Source organism: Ctenocephalides felis, unplaced genomic scaffold (assembly GCF_003426905.1).
Source record: "Ctenocephalides felis isolate EL2017-DRISC unplaced genomic scaffold, ASM342690v1 CF-g0.4_SCAFFOLD_02642, whole genome shotgun sequence".
In the NCBI taxonomy this organism is placed as follows: Eukaryota; Metazoa; Arthropoda; class Insecta; order Siphonaptera; family Pulicidae; genus Ctenocephalides; species Ctenocephalides felis.
The window spans coordinates 14,669-32,841 of record NW_020538796.1 but is presented as its reverse complement, the minus strand read 5'-3'; the positions used below and the strand labels follow the sequence as shown (position 1 = coordinate 32,841).

General features: G+C 31.1%; 3 protein-coding genes across 3 annotated transcripts; all 3 read right to left on the bottom strand.

The window, feature by feature from the left end:
* Positions 1–880: 880 nt before the first annotated feature.
* LOC113381167 (zinc finger BED domain-containing protein 5-like) lies at positions 881–3,014 on the bottom strand. Its single transcript, XM_026620141.1, has 2 exons — positions 2,910–3,014; positions 881–1,300 (listed from the first exon to the last, which is right to left on the bottom strand). Exons 1-2 carry the CDS (start codon positions 3,012–3,014, stop codon positions 881–883), a joined length of 525 nt encoding a protein of 174 aa, XP_026475926.1.
* Positions 3,015–5,064: 2,050 nt separating this feature from the next.
* Positions 5,065–6,138, bottom strand: LOC113381166. The gene is made up of 2 exons (XM_026620140.1): positions 5,941–6,138; positions 5,065–5,700 (listed from the first exon to the last, which is right to left on the bottom strand). The coding sequence occupies exons 1-2, from the start codon at positions 6,136–6,138 to the stop codon at positions 5,065–5,067; spliced, it is 834 nt and encodes a 277-aa protein (XP_026475925.1).
* Positions 6,139–8,279: 2,141 nt separating this feature from the next.
* On the bottom strand, positions 8,280–9,092 carry LOC113381165 (protein ZBED8-like). Its single transcript, XM_026620139.1, has one exon. The coding sequence runs from the start codon at positions 9,090–9,092 to the stop codon at positions 8,280–8,282; it is 813 nt and encodes a 270-aa protein (XP_026475924.1).
* Between the last annotated feature and the right edge of the window lie 9,081 nt (positions 9,093–18,173).

Below are 18,173 nucleotides of genomic sequence, written 5' to 3'. Positions count from 1 at the left end.
GCGCCATTCTTCGATAAATTCGACTATTAAGCCATTTCAAAACAGGGTTCTTCTACATTTGTTCGGAGATTACGGCCGCCCATGCTAGTAATATAAAGTTATATGTAAATCTTAGGTACTAGAGTGCGAAGGTTGAATTGAAATTGCTTTGCGTTGAGTTAAGTGGCGCAAGTTTCACAATATTAGGTTCAGCTTCACTCAACAAGCATCTCATATCATGCTCAATGTTCATACGATTTCTGGCTTTTGTTTTTAATATAAGAAAAGTTGAGAAACTGAGTCAAGTGGAATCAAGATCTTTAAAGTTCTGTCAGCTATGATGGGATATTCTGCAGCTGCTTTTCGCCAAAATGTGCAGAGTTTATCATTTTGAAAATCAACTTTCAATAAGTTATTTTCACGCAGCCCGAGACACTAGCTGACACATCTTCGTCCTTGAATATATCGACGCAAGTAGAAAATGGTCTTAAAATCCAGGAGTAGCACTCACGAATGTCCATGTCGGGAAATATTTTGCTGCAGTGAGTCTATCACGGCAGTTAAGTGTTACACCACAGAATTTTCAAATGTGATTTTGTCTCGTTTATTATTTAGTAATTGTTCACTTAGTCGTGTAAACATCGACACATCACCAGCTTAAACTCTGCGTTGGTAAAATTCCAATTTGCGTAAAAAACTTGCGATTTTATCCTGCAGCATCAAATATTTGTTTCATTTCCTTGCAGTGAAATATTCAGATTATTAATTTCAGTAAAAAATCAGCAAGGTACGCTATTTTTAGAACAAATATATGGTGTTTAATTTTTGCATAATATTCTTTTCTTTTTGTGTTCTCTGGTTTTCAAAAAACAATCCAATTTCTTCTCGTAATTCATAGACCCTACTTAGAACGTTGTCTCTTGATAACCAACGTATCTCTGTAGTTACAAAAGTGCATTAATGTAGCACCAACTTCATCGCACAAAACTTTAAATAATCTTGAGTTAGTAGCGCTGCCTCGAATATGATTAACAATTTTTACTATATCACTCAACGTGTTTAGCAAATCTGGTGGGAGTGTTTTTACAGCCAAAGCGTAACGTTGTCTCAAACAATGATAGTTGAAAACTTGAGGAGCAACTTGTTTTACAAGTGACTGAAAACCAGAACGGATACCCATCATGGAAGGTGCCCCGTCTGTACAAATACCAACCAGCTTTAACCAGTCCAGGCCATTTTCCTCAATAAACTCTTTTAGCGTTTGAAATACGTCTTCGCCGCGAGTAGTAGTGGGCAAAGACTTGCAAAACAAATATTCCTCCTTTACATCATCATTTTTTATGTATCATGCGAACATTAATAATTGTGGAACACACGAAGCAACATCTGTGGACTCGTCCAACTGCAGTGCAAACATAGGACTTTCCTTTTATTTCAGCAATAACGGTTGCTAAAATATCGGCACTCATTTCACATATGCGTCTTTGAATGGTATTGTTTGAGAGTGATATTTGTTTAATCTTAGCTACATGTTGCTTACTATAACAAGTGTTGCCGCATCTAATAAGCAAGGTTTGATGAGGTCCTCTCCTTTAGTGTGTGGTTTTTTATTACGTGCGATGCGATAAGCAATTTTGTATGAAGCTTGAAGGTATGATTCATTTGCTTTCTGTATGTTGCCTGTAGAATCCATGCGCAAAAACTTCAGAATCTTCTCCTTTTCCTTAAAAAAATCTATATTTTTATCTGCAAACTGCTTGTGAACTGTAGCAAAATGTTCTTTTAATTTGTTCGGTTTCATGCTTTCTGAATTATGCACTTTATTCATAGACCTTATACAACTTCATGGACTGCTAGTCCCCATACATTTCTCAAGTAAAAAAGTGTCAAAAGATGTTCTATGGTATGAGGGCATACGAGGGTAATTTCGCGGCCGCGGCCCGAAAATGTCAAACTCGATCGCTTGAACGTCAAATGAAAGTCCGTGTGTTCGAAAATTGTTGGGAAAAATTATATAATATACAATTTATGTTAAACTAATGAATGTAATGAACTATTTATATATTTAGTTTATTTATTTTCGTTATACAAAGTGTTTAAGGAAAATAAGAAAAGAAAATAAAAAAATATTTTACATATTAAAAATTCACTGAAAATAAAAACAGTTGGCTAGAGCTATTGTGGAAAATATAGAAAGCAATAATGAAATATTTGTTTAAATGTAATATATTTATTATTGGTGTTTAAAAAGCACAATTTTTGTGTGAAAGTGGCGTACATATTTAGCAACTTTGATTTTTTTATGTTCTTCATGGTGCATTCTAATTGTTAAATACATTTTTGCGACAAAGTTGATAAGGTCATGATAGTGCTGGACAAATTGCTGGAAATGGCTTGATCTAAAAAAATGTGCAAGTCGCAAGTCATTCAACTTTTGGAGAATCGTGCTTTCATATGAACTTTTGTACATTAAATTTAAAGAATTTCGAATTAGGGTTTATATATAAATATAATTTAAACATTTCATCGGAAGGATATGAAAGATATCCTCGATTTTTTATATCGATGAATGTCGAATTTCCCGGAATACTTGCGAAGCATTCAGAACAGGTGTTACTGCAATTAGGAACTTTACCACAGACCAAACACATTTTAGAAGACATTTTACTTTTAACAATTTTACAACAGGTATATTTTTATCCTCTTTTAGTTTAAAAACCCGAGCGATCAAACATCACGTGAACCCAAGTAACTGTAAAATTTAAGCGATCGAGTGCATTCGACTAATCTCGGTAAAGCTCGTGTTCGTATTTGACATATCTCGGCCGCAAAATTACCCTCGTATGCCCTCATACCATAGAACATCTTTTGACACTTTTTATGCGCTAACTAGCAGTCCATGTATTGTATAAGGTCTATGACTTTATTACATAAAAACACTGAAGCTTTTCTATATTTTTGTCTGGTGATTGTGAACCCCATTGTAGAAATGCTTCTTTATAAGTGCGCTTTTTGCCAGATGGAGTAGAAGCCATGTCAAAAACACTTGTAGGTACCCAAAACAAAAGTTAACTAATAAGATACTACTAAAAAAACGTCACTCGTGACAATATAAACGTGACGATATTAACAAATACTACTTACCTTTGAATTTAAACAATACGATTTTCTGCAATGCGCGGCGGAATGTAATATTGTTACAATACAAGTGATAAGTGAATAGGTATTCGATCATGGGTCTAAGTAAGTTATATACCCTAACCTTAATCACTTGGATGTTTTCTATTGGCCATTACCACCATTCCTATGGTGGTCAATTGCAGGGTCTCTACAGTCTAATAGGTCATACTGAAATATTAGGGTTCCTACGGCAAGTCGTTTAATTTAAAAAAATCGACCAAAAGTTTGCAAAAATTAGTGTAATTTTTTTGGCTTTGTCAAAATTATAACTTTCCTCGACGCTTGCTCAAAAACGCCTGAACAAATGTCAAAAATTTAAAAGCCAATCAAAGTATTTTAATGTGGATATCTTTCTTAGTTTTTGTGCAGCAATCGGCCGAGCCATTTCTTTGTAATTTGGAAAAAATTGTTAAATGCTTTTCGTCTATATTTAAGCTCATACTACCGAATCGATTTTAAAAAATCAAAACTTTTTAAAAGATATTATTTGGGAATGATACGGATTAGTTTTAGTTGGTGCTACATTTAGTTTTAGGTGAAAATCTATCGAACCGTTTTCTTGTAATTAATTGTTGCAAAAAAATTAAAATCGAATTTTATGGAATTTTTTTGGCGATATATATCATGGTCTTATAGAACTTACTGAAATAATACGGCCTTACGACAAGTAGTTTAATTTTAAAAATTCATCAAAGTTGGAGAAAATGAGTAGTTTTTTTGACGTTTGTTAAAATTAAAATTAGACGATTTACTTTTTTATTTATTAAATGACATTTATACAGTTATAAATCTTATATATTAATATTATATACAACAAATACAATTTTTTTTAACTAAATATGATATGTCATCCAGATCGACGTTTGGTTGGTCAGCATCACTGGTATTAGTATCAATAGAGTGGCTTTCACTATTGCTTGTGGAAGTAGCATATAAAGATTTTCTTCATTTTACAAAATTCATCTTTAGATGGTTCGTAACCAACGCAGTTATGGTTGATTCGCTGACTACTTAACAATAGCCCGTTAAGTGTATTAGTTACCAATTTGTTGCGTGTTTGGCATTTTATTAATCCAATCTTGCAAATATTCGCTCACATTCGGCATTAGCATGAGGTAATGACATAACATTTAAGAAAAATTTAGCTAAGTTTTCAAACTCCAACCTCTTCCTTATCTTTGTAAATTAAAATTTTACTAATGTCATCCGGCAATTCAAAATAATGGAATCTTCGCCATTCATATCAATAATTTGACTTTGACTTGGGTTTAATAATCGGGGCAGTTTACTCAATAATGGTAGCAAACTTGGCGTAGTGATTACTGTTTTACCATTCATTGCGTCCGCAGGATTCTTTACTGATAAATTTTTCAATATAGTATCATTGAAATCGAATCGTTTTTTTATTTCTTCACATCTTCGAATTATAAACTTCCTGAATTTTGCAAGAAAATGCAATTTTTCTTGTAAACGAGGATGTTTTGAAAAGTCTGCTTGGTTAAAATATTTAAAAACTTTTACTCCAACATAAATATTTTGAATATTCTTATTTAGTCTGATCCGATGGTTTAATATTATATATGGGTGTTTTATTTACGTAGTCATCATTCATATATGTTTTTAATAAATCCAATATGTCACACTACTTTTCTTATGAACTGACATAATAATAGGGTTTTCGGACTGGAATAACTTGTTTAAATTCGTGAAGTTAGGTAAAATCCATAATAAAAAATGATAGTAAGGCTTTATTATGGGATTTCGCAAGTATTGAAGTATTCTTGCAACTTCAGATTCATTTTCATCTGTTCCATCACTATCATCTTTCCTCCTTTTACTCATCTTCCTGTATTCCTCTTTATAATTTAATTGATTGAAATATAAAATTAATGCCTCCCACTCGTTCTACCACCATAATAACCATGGTAACCAGCGGGTCTGAGCAGGTTGTAAAACTTTATGCTGTTTCAAATCCAAAATCGATTGAATTCTTTTGTATGCATATTGGCGTTTTGAGCTCACTGAAAAATGATTATGAACCAGCTGTGGTAATTTTTCACATTCTGGGGGTAATTCAGAACAAGCATTACTTGCGCAGAGATGTAATGAGTGACACAGGCATTTCATTATGTAAATTCCAGGACATCTCTGCTCAAATCGTGTTCTTACTGAATTTTTATCCCCCATCATAGTATCACACCCATCTGATCCAAACCCTATGATATTTGTGAGTGGAACTGAGTATTTTTGAAAAGATTTTTCAACGCAGTTAAAAATATATTTTGCTGATGCTTCAGATGATTTATCTTCTTCATTAAAAATCTGATACAACACCCAGAAGCGACTGGTGATTTTGCCTGGCTCAGCATCATAAAATCTAACAATAATGCATAAATTTTGTGTCCTAGAAATGTCAGTTGACTCGTCATTTAGAACACTAAATAATACATTTCTTATCTTTATAGATAAATCTTCTTTTTCAGTTGCTCCAATTACGTTTGACACTACAGCAGCAGACTTTGATGATTTTAACCTCAAATCCTGGGCAAATTTTTGAATCTGGAAAGCAATCTTTTAAAAGAGGTGTCAGGTGGTCCATTAACCGAAAAGGAAGATTGTGCTCAGCTAGAAATTCACAAAGTTTTATTTCTGCACGTGTTGCTTTGTTATCAAATGATGTTTCCACTTTTTTTTTTGAGTAAATGATTGAATTGATTTTTGATTCGAAGCCGAAGTGATTGATGACAAATGACTTTTAGATTTGCCATGATTTTTAATTACCGTGAGCTCAGCAGTGAAGGATGTATTACATAATCTGCATCTAGCTTTAAACTTGTCTGATACATCTGGCATTAACCACGTGTTGAACTTGGTATCATTCACCCATTCTCTCAAAAATTTTTGCTTTCTACGTGCATAAAGTTTCGGCTTTTTAGCCTGTAGTCTTCTTGTATCTTCATCAGAACTTATATTACTCATCTTGTTCGAAATCGTAACACTTGAAATAGAAAAAAAGAAACACTTTATTCTTCTGTAGGATTTAGGGCTGGCATCTAATCTAAATCAATAAATAAAATACTTTTAAAAATACAAGCAGAAACTACTAGCTATACCAATTGATTTGTAAATAATTACCTGATTTAGCACAAAAAATATTTTTCAGCGGATTATAATTTCAGTTGTAAATTACTGCAGCGCACAACAAATATAAATATCACAGAGCTCCAAACGATAAATGGCTTTCGAATCCAAACAACAAAAGTGTACATACAACAAAGATCACGTTACTGAGAGTGTAGGTACCATAGATAATGTAAACTAGCTGTAAGTGGAATTGTCTTGAGGCAATTATGGCAAATTGCTGGAACTTCCCGTACCGTAACGAAATGTTCGTGGAATACTGAATGTTTTCAAATAGATTATTATAAATATTGTAACATTGTCTAATATTTATAAGAATTATATAAACTGAATTGCAGAGTTGAAATTATTTGTAAAGTATATTAGAACTATAGTCAGAATTAAAAATAAAATCTGAAATAATTTCGATATACAAAAAAAAAAAAAAAAAATTGGAACAAAATTGGAACAAATTTTTTTTTTCCAAAATCAATTATTTTGTTAAGACAAGCAGAAAGTTCTTTGAATCATTTAAATCGGACGCTTAGTTCTCTCAAAAACAGCCATTTTTTGCACATTTAGCTCTGTATCTTCGGCATGACTGGACGTGTCTTTGCCAAAACCTAAGCACTACTTCTTCCAATCATTACAAATTGAATGTTTTTTGATCACTCAAATGCGACACTCCGTTCTCTAAAAAACTTGATTTCTATTTTCTGCACTCTTTACTCCGTATCTTCGTAACGGCTGGTCCTGCCTTTGCCAAATACTAATCAGCATATCTCCGCATCAATAGGAACCGAATGTTGAATAAACCATTCAAATCGGTTAATCCGTGCGCCCGAAAACCTGAACGAAAAAATGCGGACACACAAAACACACACATACATCCATTTTTTCTGAGGTATGGCAAAATGTTCAAAAACCTCTGATACGTGAAGAAATGGAAAAATTTTCATTTTTGATGTTTGGCCCATTACTATAACTAATGCCACAAGTGACAATAAACACGCATACATGTAATGTAAGAACATTACGATTTGGAGAAATTGTATTGCTTCATCTTTGACACAATTTCTTCAAAATCCGGACTTTAACATGTCAGAGCAATTTTAATACAATCTTCGGCATTCAATCTATTTCTCCTCGATTTTATGTTTATCAGACTGGAAAAGTTTTGCACAAATATGTGGTTCCAAATGGCAGCATTTTTCTCACCGCTTCTTCATGTGCTATTTCAAAACTCTTTGCAGCTTTTGACATCCAAAAACATGACAGATTTTGTTCACTTCCAAATTCAATACGTGCTTCGGTATTTAAACGAATTTCCAGAATTGATTCTGCCAAACCTGCTGGTTTTTCCGGTATCATGAAAGTTTCACATTTAAAAAGATCTACAATCCACTCACAATACGTGTATCCAGATCTGGAAAGTTCTACCAGGTGAAGCAATTTTTTTACAATTCTCCAAAAACAAAGCTAACCTTGGAAAAGATGCTATCTTGTTCTCTTCTACTTTCTGCCTCCAATATTCGCTGAAAAAGTATTAATATGCTTTTCGTGTAATTCTTTAATATATTTATGCTCTCAAAAATGTCTGCTAAATATGCGAAATATGCCACTGAGGAAGAGTTTTTAAAATTTTCAGCAACAATATTTTTTTGAAAAACCCTAGAGATTTCAGCTTCATTTTTAAGAGTCCATACTCAATTTAAAATATTACCGCGAGAGAGCTATCTTACTTCTGTATAATAAGGGAGGCAGGTCTCAGCTTCACTATCCTGACATAATTCACAAAATAGCCGCGTATTTAGTGCATGTCCCTTGATAAAATTTATAATCTTGATAACATCATGAGTGTGGGTTATTTCCCCTTACAAAAACTGAAAAACCATAAATATGACCCAGCATAGCTGAAGCTTTATCCAAAGACACCAAATTGCACTTTTCCCATTTTAATCTTTGTGCTTTGAGCTATTCGTTTACTTTATTATAAATATTTATTCCAAGAAATTTCTGTTGCTAACTTGTTTTATATACAATTCAATATTTGTAATGAAACCAAATATCTTCGCTTTCGCATCGACAAGTGTTTTATTTGGTCCTTGGAGTTGTTTATTTAATATATTCAATTTTTCAAATATATCTGTTAAATAACTTACAAACGCTTTACCATCGATAGTTAATAAAATCTTCATTTCAGGTTTGTCATTTAAAAATTCACTTAAAACATCGAAGAGTTGCATAAATCTATTTAAGCAATTTCCTTTGGAAAGCCATCTTACTTCAGTATGAAGCAAAAGTCTCACATAGCTTTCATTTTGCTCTTCACAAAACAGCCTAAAAAGACGTTCAGATTTGGCACTGGCTTTAATAGCATTAATGCATTTTATAACTGCATGTAATACCTCATTTAGAACAGGCGAGATATTTTTTACAACTAAGTGTTCCTTATGATTTACACAATGCACAATAACCATTTCAGGATTTATATCTTTAATCAATTTCAAGCAGCCATTTTTCTTGCCCATCATGTTAGGAGCACCATCTACAGCACAAGATGTTATATTTTTCATAGATATGTTCTTCAATTCTAAATAGTTTGTTAACTTATTATATATGTCTTGGGATTTAGTAGTGTCTTCCAGTCTTTCGCAGAATAACATTTCTTCAGAAAATTGCCCTGCATCAATAAATTGTACATATGCCAGCAATACAGCCCCACTGTCTCTCAAGGTCGATTCATCTATTTGTATTGAAAAATGTCTGGTTTTTAACTTATCAATTAATTGGTTTTCAATATCGTCACTCATTTCGTCTATCCTTCTGCAAGCAGCATTATTACTGAGGTGCTTTCACTTCTGTGCCATCTTTTTCTAAAACTGTTTTAAGAAATGCTGAAATTAATGGTTTTATGGCGCTAGTGGGCCATTTATTATTAATTAATTATATCTTGAAATGAAACCGCAATTAACTGATGTAGACTCGTTGATAATGTGAGTTTATTCATAACTCAATTTACAATGAAACTGATATTATATAAATTTTGATATCAATTTTTAGCCCGAAAATTGATCGATGATCAAAAACCGCGAGACCATTTTTCGATCGTGAAAAAACAATAATCTAGCCAAAGCTTGCTAGATGCGACATTCGCATCAGCGTAGCCCAAAGTATGCTGTGTAGTTTTGTCATCACATTGGTGTCATTCTGTCATGAAACATAATGCATTCCGCCATAGTTTTATCAAATTTTCTCTTATAGTGTGGTTTTTTCCACTTTTGCAAATTAATAATGAAATTTGATAACTCGCCTCAAGAAGACGACTGTTTGTTGAAGACCGTGCAGTAAATAGAGACGGCAATGATGTTCTTTTCTCAAACTTTCCTTTTAAAGTTTTAAAATAATTCAAATCTGAATTTACATGATCACGATGTTTTGCCTTCAAATGTGCCTCAAGACGACCTGGTTTCATTGATTCGTTGCTCAAACACTGATGACATAAGACAAAAGGGTATCCGCTTTTAAATATTCGTTCGAATATTGACGAGTTTTTCTCTTACTTGTTCCACTCATTTTATTGTGAGCTAAAAAATATTATAAAACTGTTTGAAAATATGTGTTAAAAATATTTAAATATGGCAGAAGAAACGTATACGCAGAGGAAAAATATTAATGGTCAACAGTCTTTTTTATACAACCTCTATAAAAGCTTATACCTGCGTGGGTAAAAAAAACGACTGAAACTTTACTCTGGAAAAGGTATAAAAAATAAAATAGTAAATTAAGTTATAAAAGCAATTTTTTTAATTCAACAAGAGTTAAATTAAATGAATAGTTAATTCAACTTTGCTAGTGAATATTTCTTACAAAAACCATACAAAGGTTATTTAAAGTGTTCTCTATAAAAATTTAACCCATAAAATTTATTTTTTGTATTGATTGAATATTGTAGCTATTATTTCGTAAAATTTCTTTAAAATAAAATTAAATCATTGGACCTGTTTACTCAACGGCAGTCCCAATTCACTCCGCTATTAAAGTAAAAAGAACCAGGTTACGAATATTTGAAAAACAAAAGACACATTTCTACAATGATGAATTAGCAGGAAGTTTTCCTGAACATAGTCAGATAGTTGTTTGTTTGATATGTGTTGTGATAATTGGTTTGATTTTTACAATATAATTGCTCCAAGTCAAATTGGACCTTTGTGCCCCGCCCTATCCTATTGCATTATCTCATTTTTTTTTTACTTGACAGAAATTTCTGTATAATTGAATGCTTCTATAAATAAAATGGACTACTCACCAATTGATAATATATTAACAATATATTATAAGTATATTTATTAACTCAACAATTAATCCTAACAATTTCACTCACAAATCAACACTTGAGTATATTTATAAACTCAATGATTAATTCTAACTATTTCACTCACAAATCAACACTAACGTTTATTTATTAACTCAACGATTAATTCTAATGAATCAACACTTACTTCAATTTAACACCGACTGAATGATGGGAAACACTAAAGAAGGCTTCAAGTTTTCGGGGTTTTTCGTAACATACGGCAAATTTTGCGATAATTCCCCGATCCTAGCTACTGATTTGAACTTCACTTATAGAAACCAATACAGATAAATCTAGTGTGCTCATTTTAAAGTGCGAATTCTTCGTTTAAAATTGAGATAAATGACTCTTTTATGGCAAACAAAATTATATTTAATAATTCTTTTTTTGTAAAATCTAATAAGTATTTTGAAGCAAAAAAGTAAATGTAGTATCCAGAATTTTCAAATTATCCCCCTGAATTTACAATTTGCCCCCCGGTTGGGCGTGCGCCCCACGTTGGGATACACTGGTCTAGACTTTCTAGACTCTCGCCAGAGCTCAAACTGATTCTGTGATTCTAGGATTTATCGGAGAAACGTCAAAATATTTTTCATATAATATAAAATTTTGGCTATAAATTGAGATATTTAATATACCCCACCGCCTAAATGGAATCCACATGTACACGATGAGCAAAACAAATTTTAAATCGGTTCAGTATTTTAGGCGTCCATCGCAGCTGAACAACTTGACATTAATTATAATTACCTGTGACCGGATTACCTGTGACCGGAATCCCTCTCATAGGACAACAGCTCCCTTATGTCCTTCGTCATTTCATTAATTTCAAAGGATAATTTGGATAGTTTGTTTACGATACTATCCAACTTGTTCTCTGCTACATATGTATTGAGACAAATGAATTTGTTTATTGGAATTTAAAAGATTTTAATAAATAGTTTAAATATATAAATTTTAAATAATGTACCCATCTCCATATTGGGACTCTCCTCTACTTCTCCATGTTCAATTTCACATATTACTTCTGCAATAAATATTAACATGAATGTTTTGTTGAATGATATGATATAAAGATATTAAATAATGTATCTTTCTCTATATTGGGGCTATCCTCTATTTGTTCGTTTTTCTCCTGTTATCTCCACTATCAACACAGGATGTGAACTCTGCCCTCGCTTCATATACTTTTATTGAATGAAGTAGTTCATGGATTCATATACTTTTTATCCATGAAGTAATTCATGGATTGAAACAGTTTTGGTATAGTTTGTTATTGTTTATTCGCCGTGAAATATAGGTACAATATTTATATCGTGCTGTATATCTCTCCTGGCTGCCGGATGGTAGAATAGGCCGTTTGCTTCGATGGCGGGTTCTTTTATTCAGGCCTGAGACGGCCATCTTGATGCGTGCGCATTCCCAAATGCTGCAGGCCCGTATTTAATGCAGGCTGTACTTGGGTGTCGCCGCAAGTTTATAATTTGAAGATGTAGCTATACACCTCCCCGTAACAATTTTTACTATTTCACAGTATCAGGAAGGGGCTTATACCCCTTAATCATTTTATGAACCTTCAATGGAGAAATAGTTTGTTTTCTGGGCATTAAGAGTTCACGAACAAGGTATATGTCCACATTTATCCTCCTTATCGTAAATTACGTCATCCCATGCAGGCTGCCTGTTTGACGCGAAGAATTTCATTATTTGTCCAAAATTCAACTGAAGATGAGTGAAACAATAACTCCTATGACAAATTTTTTAATGGAAATCTTATCAAGGTAATACATGCAATTAAAGTATTACCAGGTTGTAGCACTAGTGGTGCACCATGTAGAGAACTCAAAATCCAAAACATGTAAATAGAATACTAGAATTGTAGAAGGCAACATCAAGTTATATATCTTGAATTTAAAAAATATAAAGCTTTTGTATTGAAAACATAAGCTGAAATATATTTACTTCCTGGTAAATATATTAAATTTGAATAATTGTTTTTTTTTTCAATTTTCTTATTTCTATTTGGTAGAGTGTTGCATGCCAATCCACTACATAAAAAGCATAACTCGTGTTTTAGTAAATCTAGAAAATTGTTAGAATGTGTCATTTTTTTAAATTATTTTTTAAATCGTCCGGATGATATTGAGCTGTTTAGTTACGTGTGCTACTATGTTACATATAATTTTATTTGCTCATGAGTTTCTTGTTAAGCAAAAATAAATCTAAAAAAACCAACGCGTTAATAATGCAGTATGTAATGTATCGTAAATTTGTCGGTAGTTTTCTTGAATTGTGATTTTTTTCGAAATCAATGTTGTGATAATAAAACTAAATAATGTGTGATTTAGTCTTTGAATATGTAAAGTTAGTTAAAATATATAGCAGTCACTAAGAAACTTGTTGAATGCTAACAAAACAAATTTGGAAATAAAATAAATAACTAAGAAAAGAAAATGAAATTTTTAAAGAAAATAATAGGAAATGTTAAGATAATAAATTATGGTAATAGGAGAATTATAAATAGAATGAAAAATTATTAAGTACATGAAACAAGAGATAATGACTGAATTGAAGTAAAACCACTATTATTGAGGTTCAACAATAACTAACGATAATATAATAACCAAATTGAATCTATCGGAACCAGAACAATTAAGTATTTTTGGAAGTGAAACAAGATAGCAAGCAATATGATTAATATTTACTATAATGACTCATTAATTTGAATACGACAGACGATATGAATATTTGAAGAGAAGCATAGTCATGGAAGGAATTAACTTCGATTGAGACAAATGCATAACACGAGGATTTAGTGTATAATGGACAGTATTTCATATACAATTTTGATTTCGATAGTCTCCGTAATTATGATTTATTTACATTACAATTTTCTTGGTCTATTTGTTGAAAAGTCACACATGACAATGAAAAGGAAATGTGATTTATAATGCTCATTGTGATGCCAAACTATTTGGAACATCCAAATAGAAGTTAGTTCCAATCCAGTCAAGGACATTTATGTCTTTATGATTGTGAACTACTCAAAGTAGCTTTCGACCAAATAGAAGAAACCGCCCTAGATTTACATTATTAACCAAATATCAAATTTGAAACGGATGCAAAGTATGAATACTTCATACTTCAACATTTTTTTATTTAATTTTGGATCTATTTGGCTACTTAATTATTTTTCTTCGAAGATCAATACCGAATGTTAAATAAAATGATATCTATAATTCAGTCACAGAAGAAATTATGACACATTTAATAATTTTGAGATATTTAGAAAAGGTGCCATCACAATAAATAGTATCAGCTTGAAAATTCTTCATCGCCATGCATAATTAATCAGGAACATAGTTTTAATTTGTACGAATTTCTTAACCATGGGTTAACTGACCTTAGTTTAGCCGAAGAAGGAAGTGACATCACAATAAATAATATTCGCTCAAAGGTTCAAATCAAGAGGATTGTTTTAATTTGTACGCAAATCGTAACCATGTATAAAATGCTATAATCTATTGGCAAACGAAGATATTTCAATACTTATATAAATTATTCAAGGTCGTGAAGACTGATTTGTCCAATTCAATTGTGATTGTAAAATCTTGGGACCTTCGACTGACTTAACTGATCTCTGGTAAAAGTTCTTCCCAATCTTTACCAAATCACTTATGTTTATGTATCTACTAAGTTTGTTAAATTGATATAAAAAGGAAATTGAAACATGTTATGCAGCCTGGATATTATATAAAGAAAAAGTAATATGGAGTAAAATCGATTCGCACTCGACATCGATATTAAAAAATTGTATTGATATTTGCAAATATTAAGAAATTCTTGAAGAGAATAATCAGTTTTTAATGCAATAAGCTATATTTAACCAATTTTAAATATTCAACGATCAACATAAGTAACTTGTAGGATAAACTTGTAAGATATAATAAAATTTTCTTTGTTTTTCACTAAACTTACAATTGGAAAACTACAAACGCTTGAATACATTTCTACAAAATATTCATTGTGATAACTTCAAAATAAATGTAAAATTATATGAATAATTAATAATATAATTATAGTTACTAATAGCACATACTATCGCTATAATAAAGGTAAAACATGTTTCTTATAATTTTAGTTCTATTTTTTTTATTTTGCCACTATATTAAAGCTATACATATTTAACATTGCATAAGATTTATTTTTGAACATACAAGAGACTGCGCATTTTGTAATTGGTTAAGTTTTTATTCCTTTACTATAAACGAAAATACTTCATTTATATTTTTTAGTTCCGTATACGTTTCAATGTTTGTAATGCTCAAATTTTCGATCCATATTTTATTTAAGTATGCTTTTTCATGTCGTTGCTTGTACCATGTAAACTCAAGTTGAATATTTTATTTTTTATATATACGATTTTTAAATTTCGGAAAAAGGAATGTCTTCCACATGTGCACCACTTTTTTTTCAATTTCATGCGAATTGTTGTATAGTGAAATATTGAATTCTTGAATAAAAAATCGGAGTCTTTCATGCGTTCTAAGTCACACTATTATATCTTGTATCTTGAAACCTCGTGGATTTAAGGATCTAGAAAAATGGAAGGCGACAGAGTTTATATTTTTCATGCTATATGCAGTCCTAAAAACTTATCTGCCCAGAACGCTATATAAAAATTTTCTTAACTTTCATGCTGCTATGAGAATTGTATGTTCAGAAACTCTAATAAAAAATTATGGGATCAGGCATTGGTATTGATCGAAAAATTTTGTTCGCGATTGGTAAAACTATATGGAGAATGCGTCCTTGTATATAATACCCTGTAAACAATTTTATATTGCCGTTAGGTTGCGGTTATATAAAAATGTTACCTAGTTATATAACGTCAACCTCACCGTCCCTAAGAAATTTTATTACCTGGAGATAACTATTTCCTACCCTGTTAGTTAACTTGTTATATAACATTGTTATGTTGCGGTAGCATACGGTAATGTACCTATGCGATATGAATCAGCACTTTTTGAAATGCGTTTAATTAATGCGTAAATAATTGATTTTTCTCTAAAAAAAAGATTTACTCATATTTCATTGTATTTATTATTTAAAATTAATATTTTACAATAAACAAAGTAGCAACAAATATTTTATACTAAACAAAACAGTAATAAGTATTTTATAACAAACAAATAGCAACAAATATTTTGTACTAAACAAAACAGTAACAAATATTTTATAACAAATTCTACCAATATTGAATGCCTTAATATTAATAATATAAAAATTTATGATCAGCTATCAATTGCCAACGCATTAATAATTTTTTCGTTAATGAAGCTTTTAATTTGACTTCAAATATAACTATTGATCCGGTCATGTCAAATGCAATCTTTTCTAAAATAAAAACTAATTCAAATTCCTTTTATCTATATCCTATATCCTCCGAGGAATTGTCGCATGCAATTTTTTCTCTTAATAATTCTTATTCCTCAGGACCAGATGAAATTTCATCTGACATTTTAAAACAATTTTTCCCATTATTTATTGATAAACTTCTCATATGTTTTAATAACGCTATCGATAAAGGCACCTATCCAAATCATCTTAAACATTCAAAAGTTAAGCCTCTTCATAAGAAAGGGGCTACTGATTTAATTAATAATTACAGGCCAATTTCATTATTAAATACTTTTGATAAAATTTTTGAAAAAATCTTACATAGTCGCCTTAATAATTTTTTAACAAAAAACGGTATTCTATTTAAAAATCAGTTTGGATTTCGACAAAAATGCTCAACATCCCATTCTATATACACTTTATTACATGATATTGTTTATTCTTTTGAAGATGGTAGCTTTTGCATTACAATTTTTTGTGACTTATCCAAAGCCTTTGATAGTATCTCCCATGATATCCTTTGTAATAAGCTTGAAAAATATGGCGTACGTGGTTTAGCTCTTGACTTATTTTCGTCTTATTTATCAAACAGGACTCAATCTGTTTACTTGAGCGATGATGATGGTTCGGTAATAATATCAGACAAATTGAATATCAAACTCGGTGTCCCTCAAGGTTCAATACTTGGACCTTTATTATTTCTTATATATATAAATGATCTTCCAAATTGTTCAGATCTTTGTAAATTTATTCTTTTTGCTGATGACACTAGTATTATTGTTAAGGGAAATTCCTTGGAAGAAATAAGTAACAAATTAAATTTAGTAATGACTTCAATTTCCAATTGGTTTAAATCCAATAATCTATTACTCAATAATGATAAAACCCAGATAATGTCATTTCGTACCGTTAATAAAATTAATAATGAGATAAGCTCACTGAACGTAAATGATACAATTTTCAAATTTTCTTCTATCTCGAAGTTTTTAGGCATTCAATTGCATAAAAACTTAAATTGGGACTATCACATTGATTCTATACTAACACCCAATTTAACGAAAACGTGTTTTATGTTAAGAGTTCTTAAATCTAAGGTTAGTTTAAATTGTCTTCTCTCAATTTACTATTCCAATTTTTACTCACACATCGCATATGGAATCCAGTTTTGGGGGTTCTCTCCATCTCTTAACCGCATTTTCAAACTTCAAAAAGAGCTTTGAGAATAATTTTTTCTATTAGTTCTTTATCTTCTTGTAAAAACATTTTTTGTGAACATAGTATCCTTACCGTTCCCAGTATATTTTTGCTCATTACTTTATCGTTTATAAAAAATAATCCCGAACGTTTCAATTTGTCTTCAATGTCAAATTCTCATTATAAGACAAGAAACTTAACTATTAAAGCACCAGTATTTAAACTTGCAACGTCTTTTAACTCAATTGACGGATTTGGAATTCAACTTTTTAACTTACTACCACTTCACATACGAAAACTAAATAATCATAAATTCCACAATACTATAGTAAAATTCTTAAAAACTCAATATTTCTATGATATTTCAGAATTTGTTAATTTTGATATTAAACAATACTTTGCTAGCCAATGATAATTTAGTAATCATCTGCCTCTCATTCATGTCATCTTTTCCCTAAATTTTATTATTTAATAAATTTTACCAACCCTTTCTATATAAATTATCTTTTATTCAAATTAATTTATTAGTATATTTCTTTTTTGATACTGCGCTTCTTCCTTTTTGCAGATCCACATTAGAATTTGACGCACGCTGACGGACAGGATTGATTCAAGTCTATTTTCTATCATCAACTGTCGACATTGCATTTATTATGCCTGATCTTCTAACGATGCCCAAAACGAAGATATTCATTTGTGCATCATATTCTGAAAACATGCATTGATTATCTAAAATGTTTGAGTTGGTCTCAACTGAACATATCTAATTTTTCTTTTCATTCCAGACTTGGGATGAACTCGGATCGCGTCACTTGCGGTTTCATGATCTCCGATATATATATTTAATTTTTTGTTTTGTTTTTTTCATATTTTAGCGTAAATACGCGTTACCCATGTTCAAAGTCACTCAGAAGTTGAGTGGTAATGTTCATGATTATGTAAC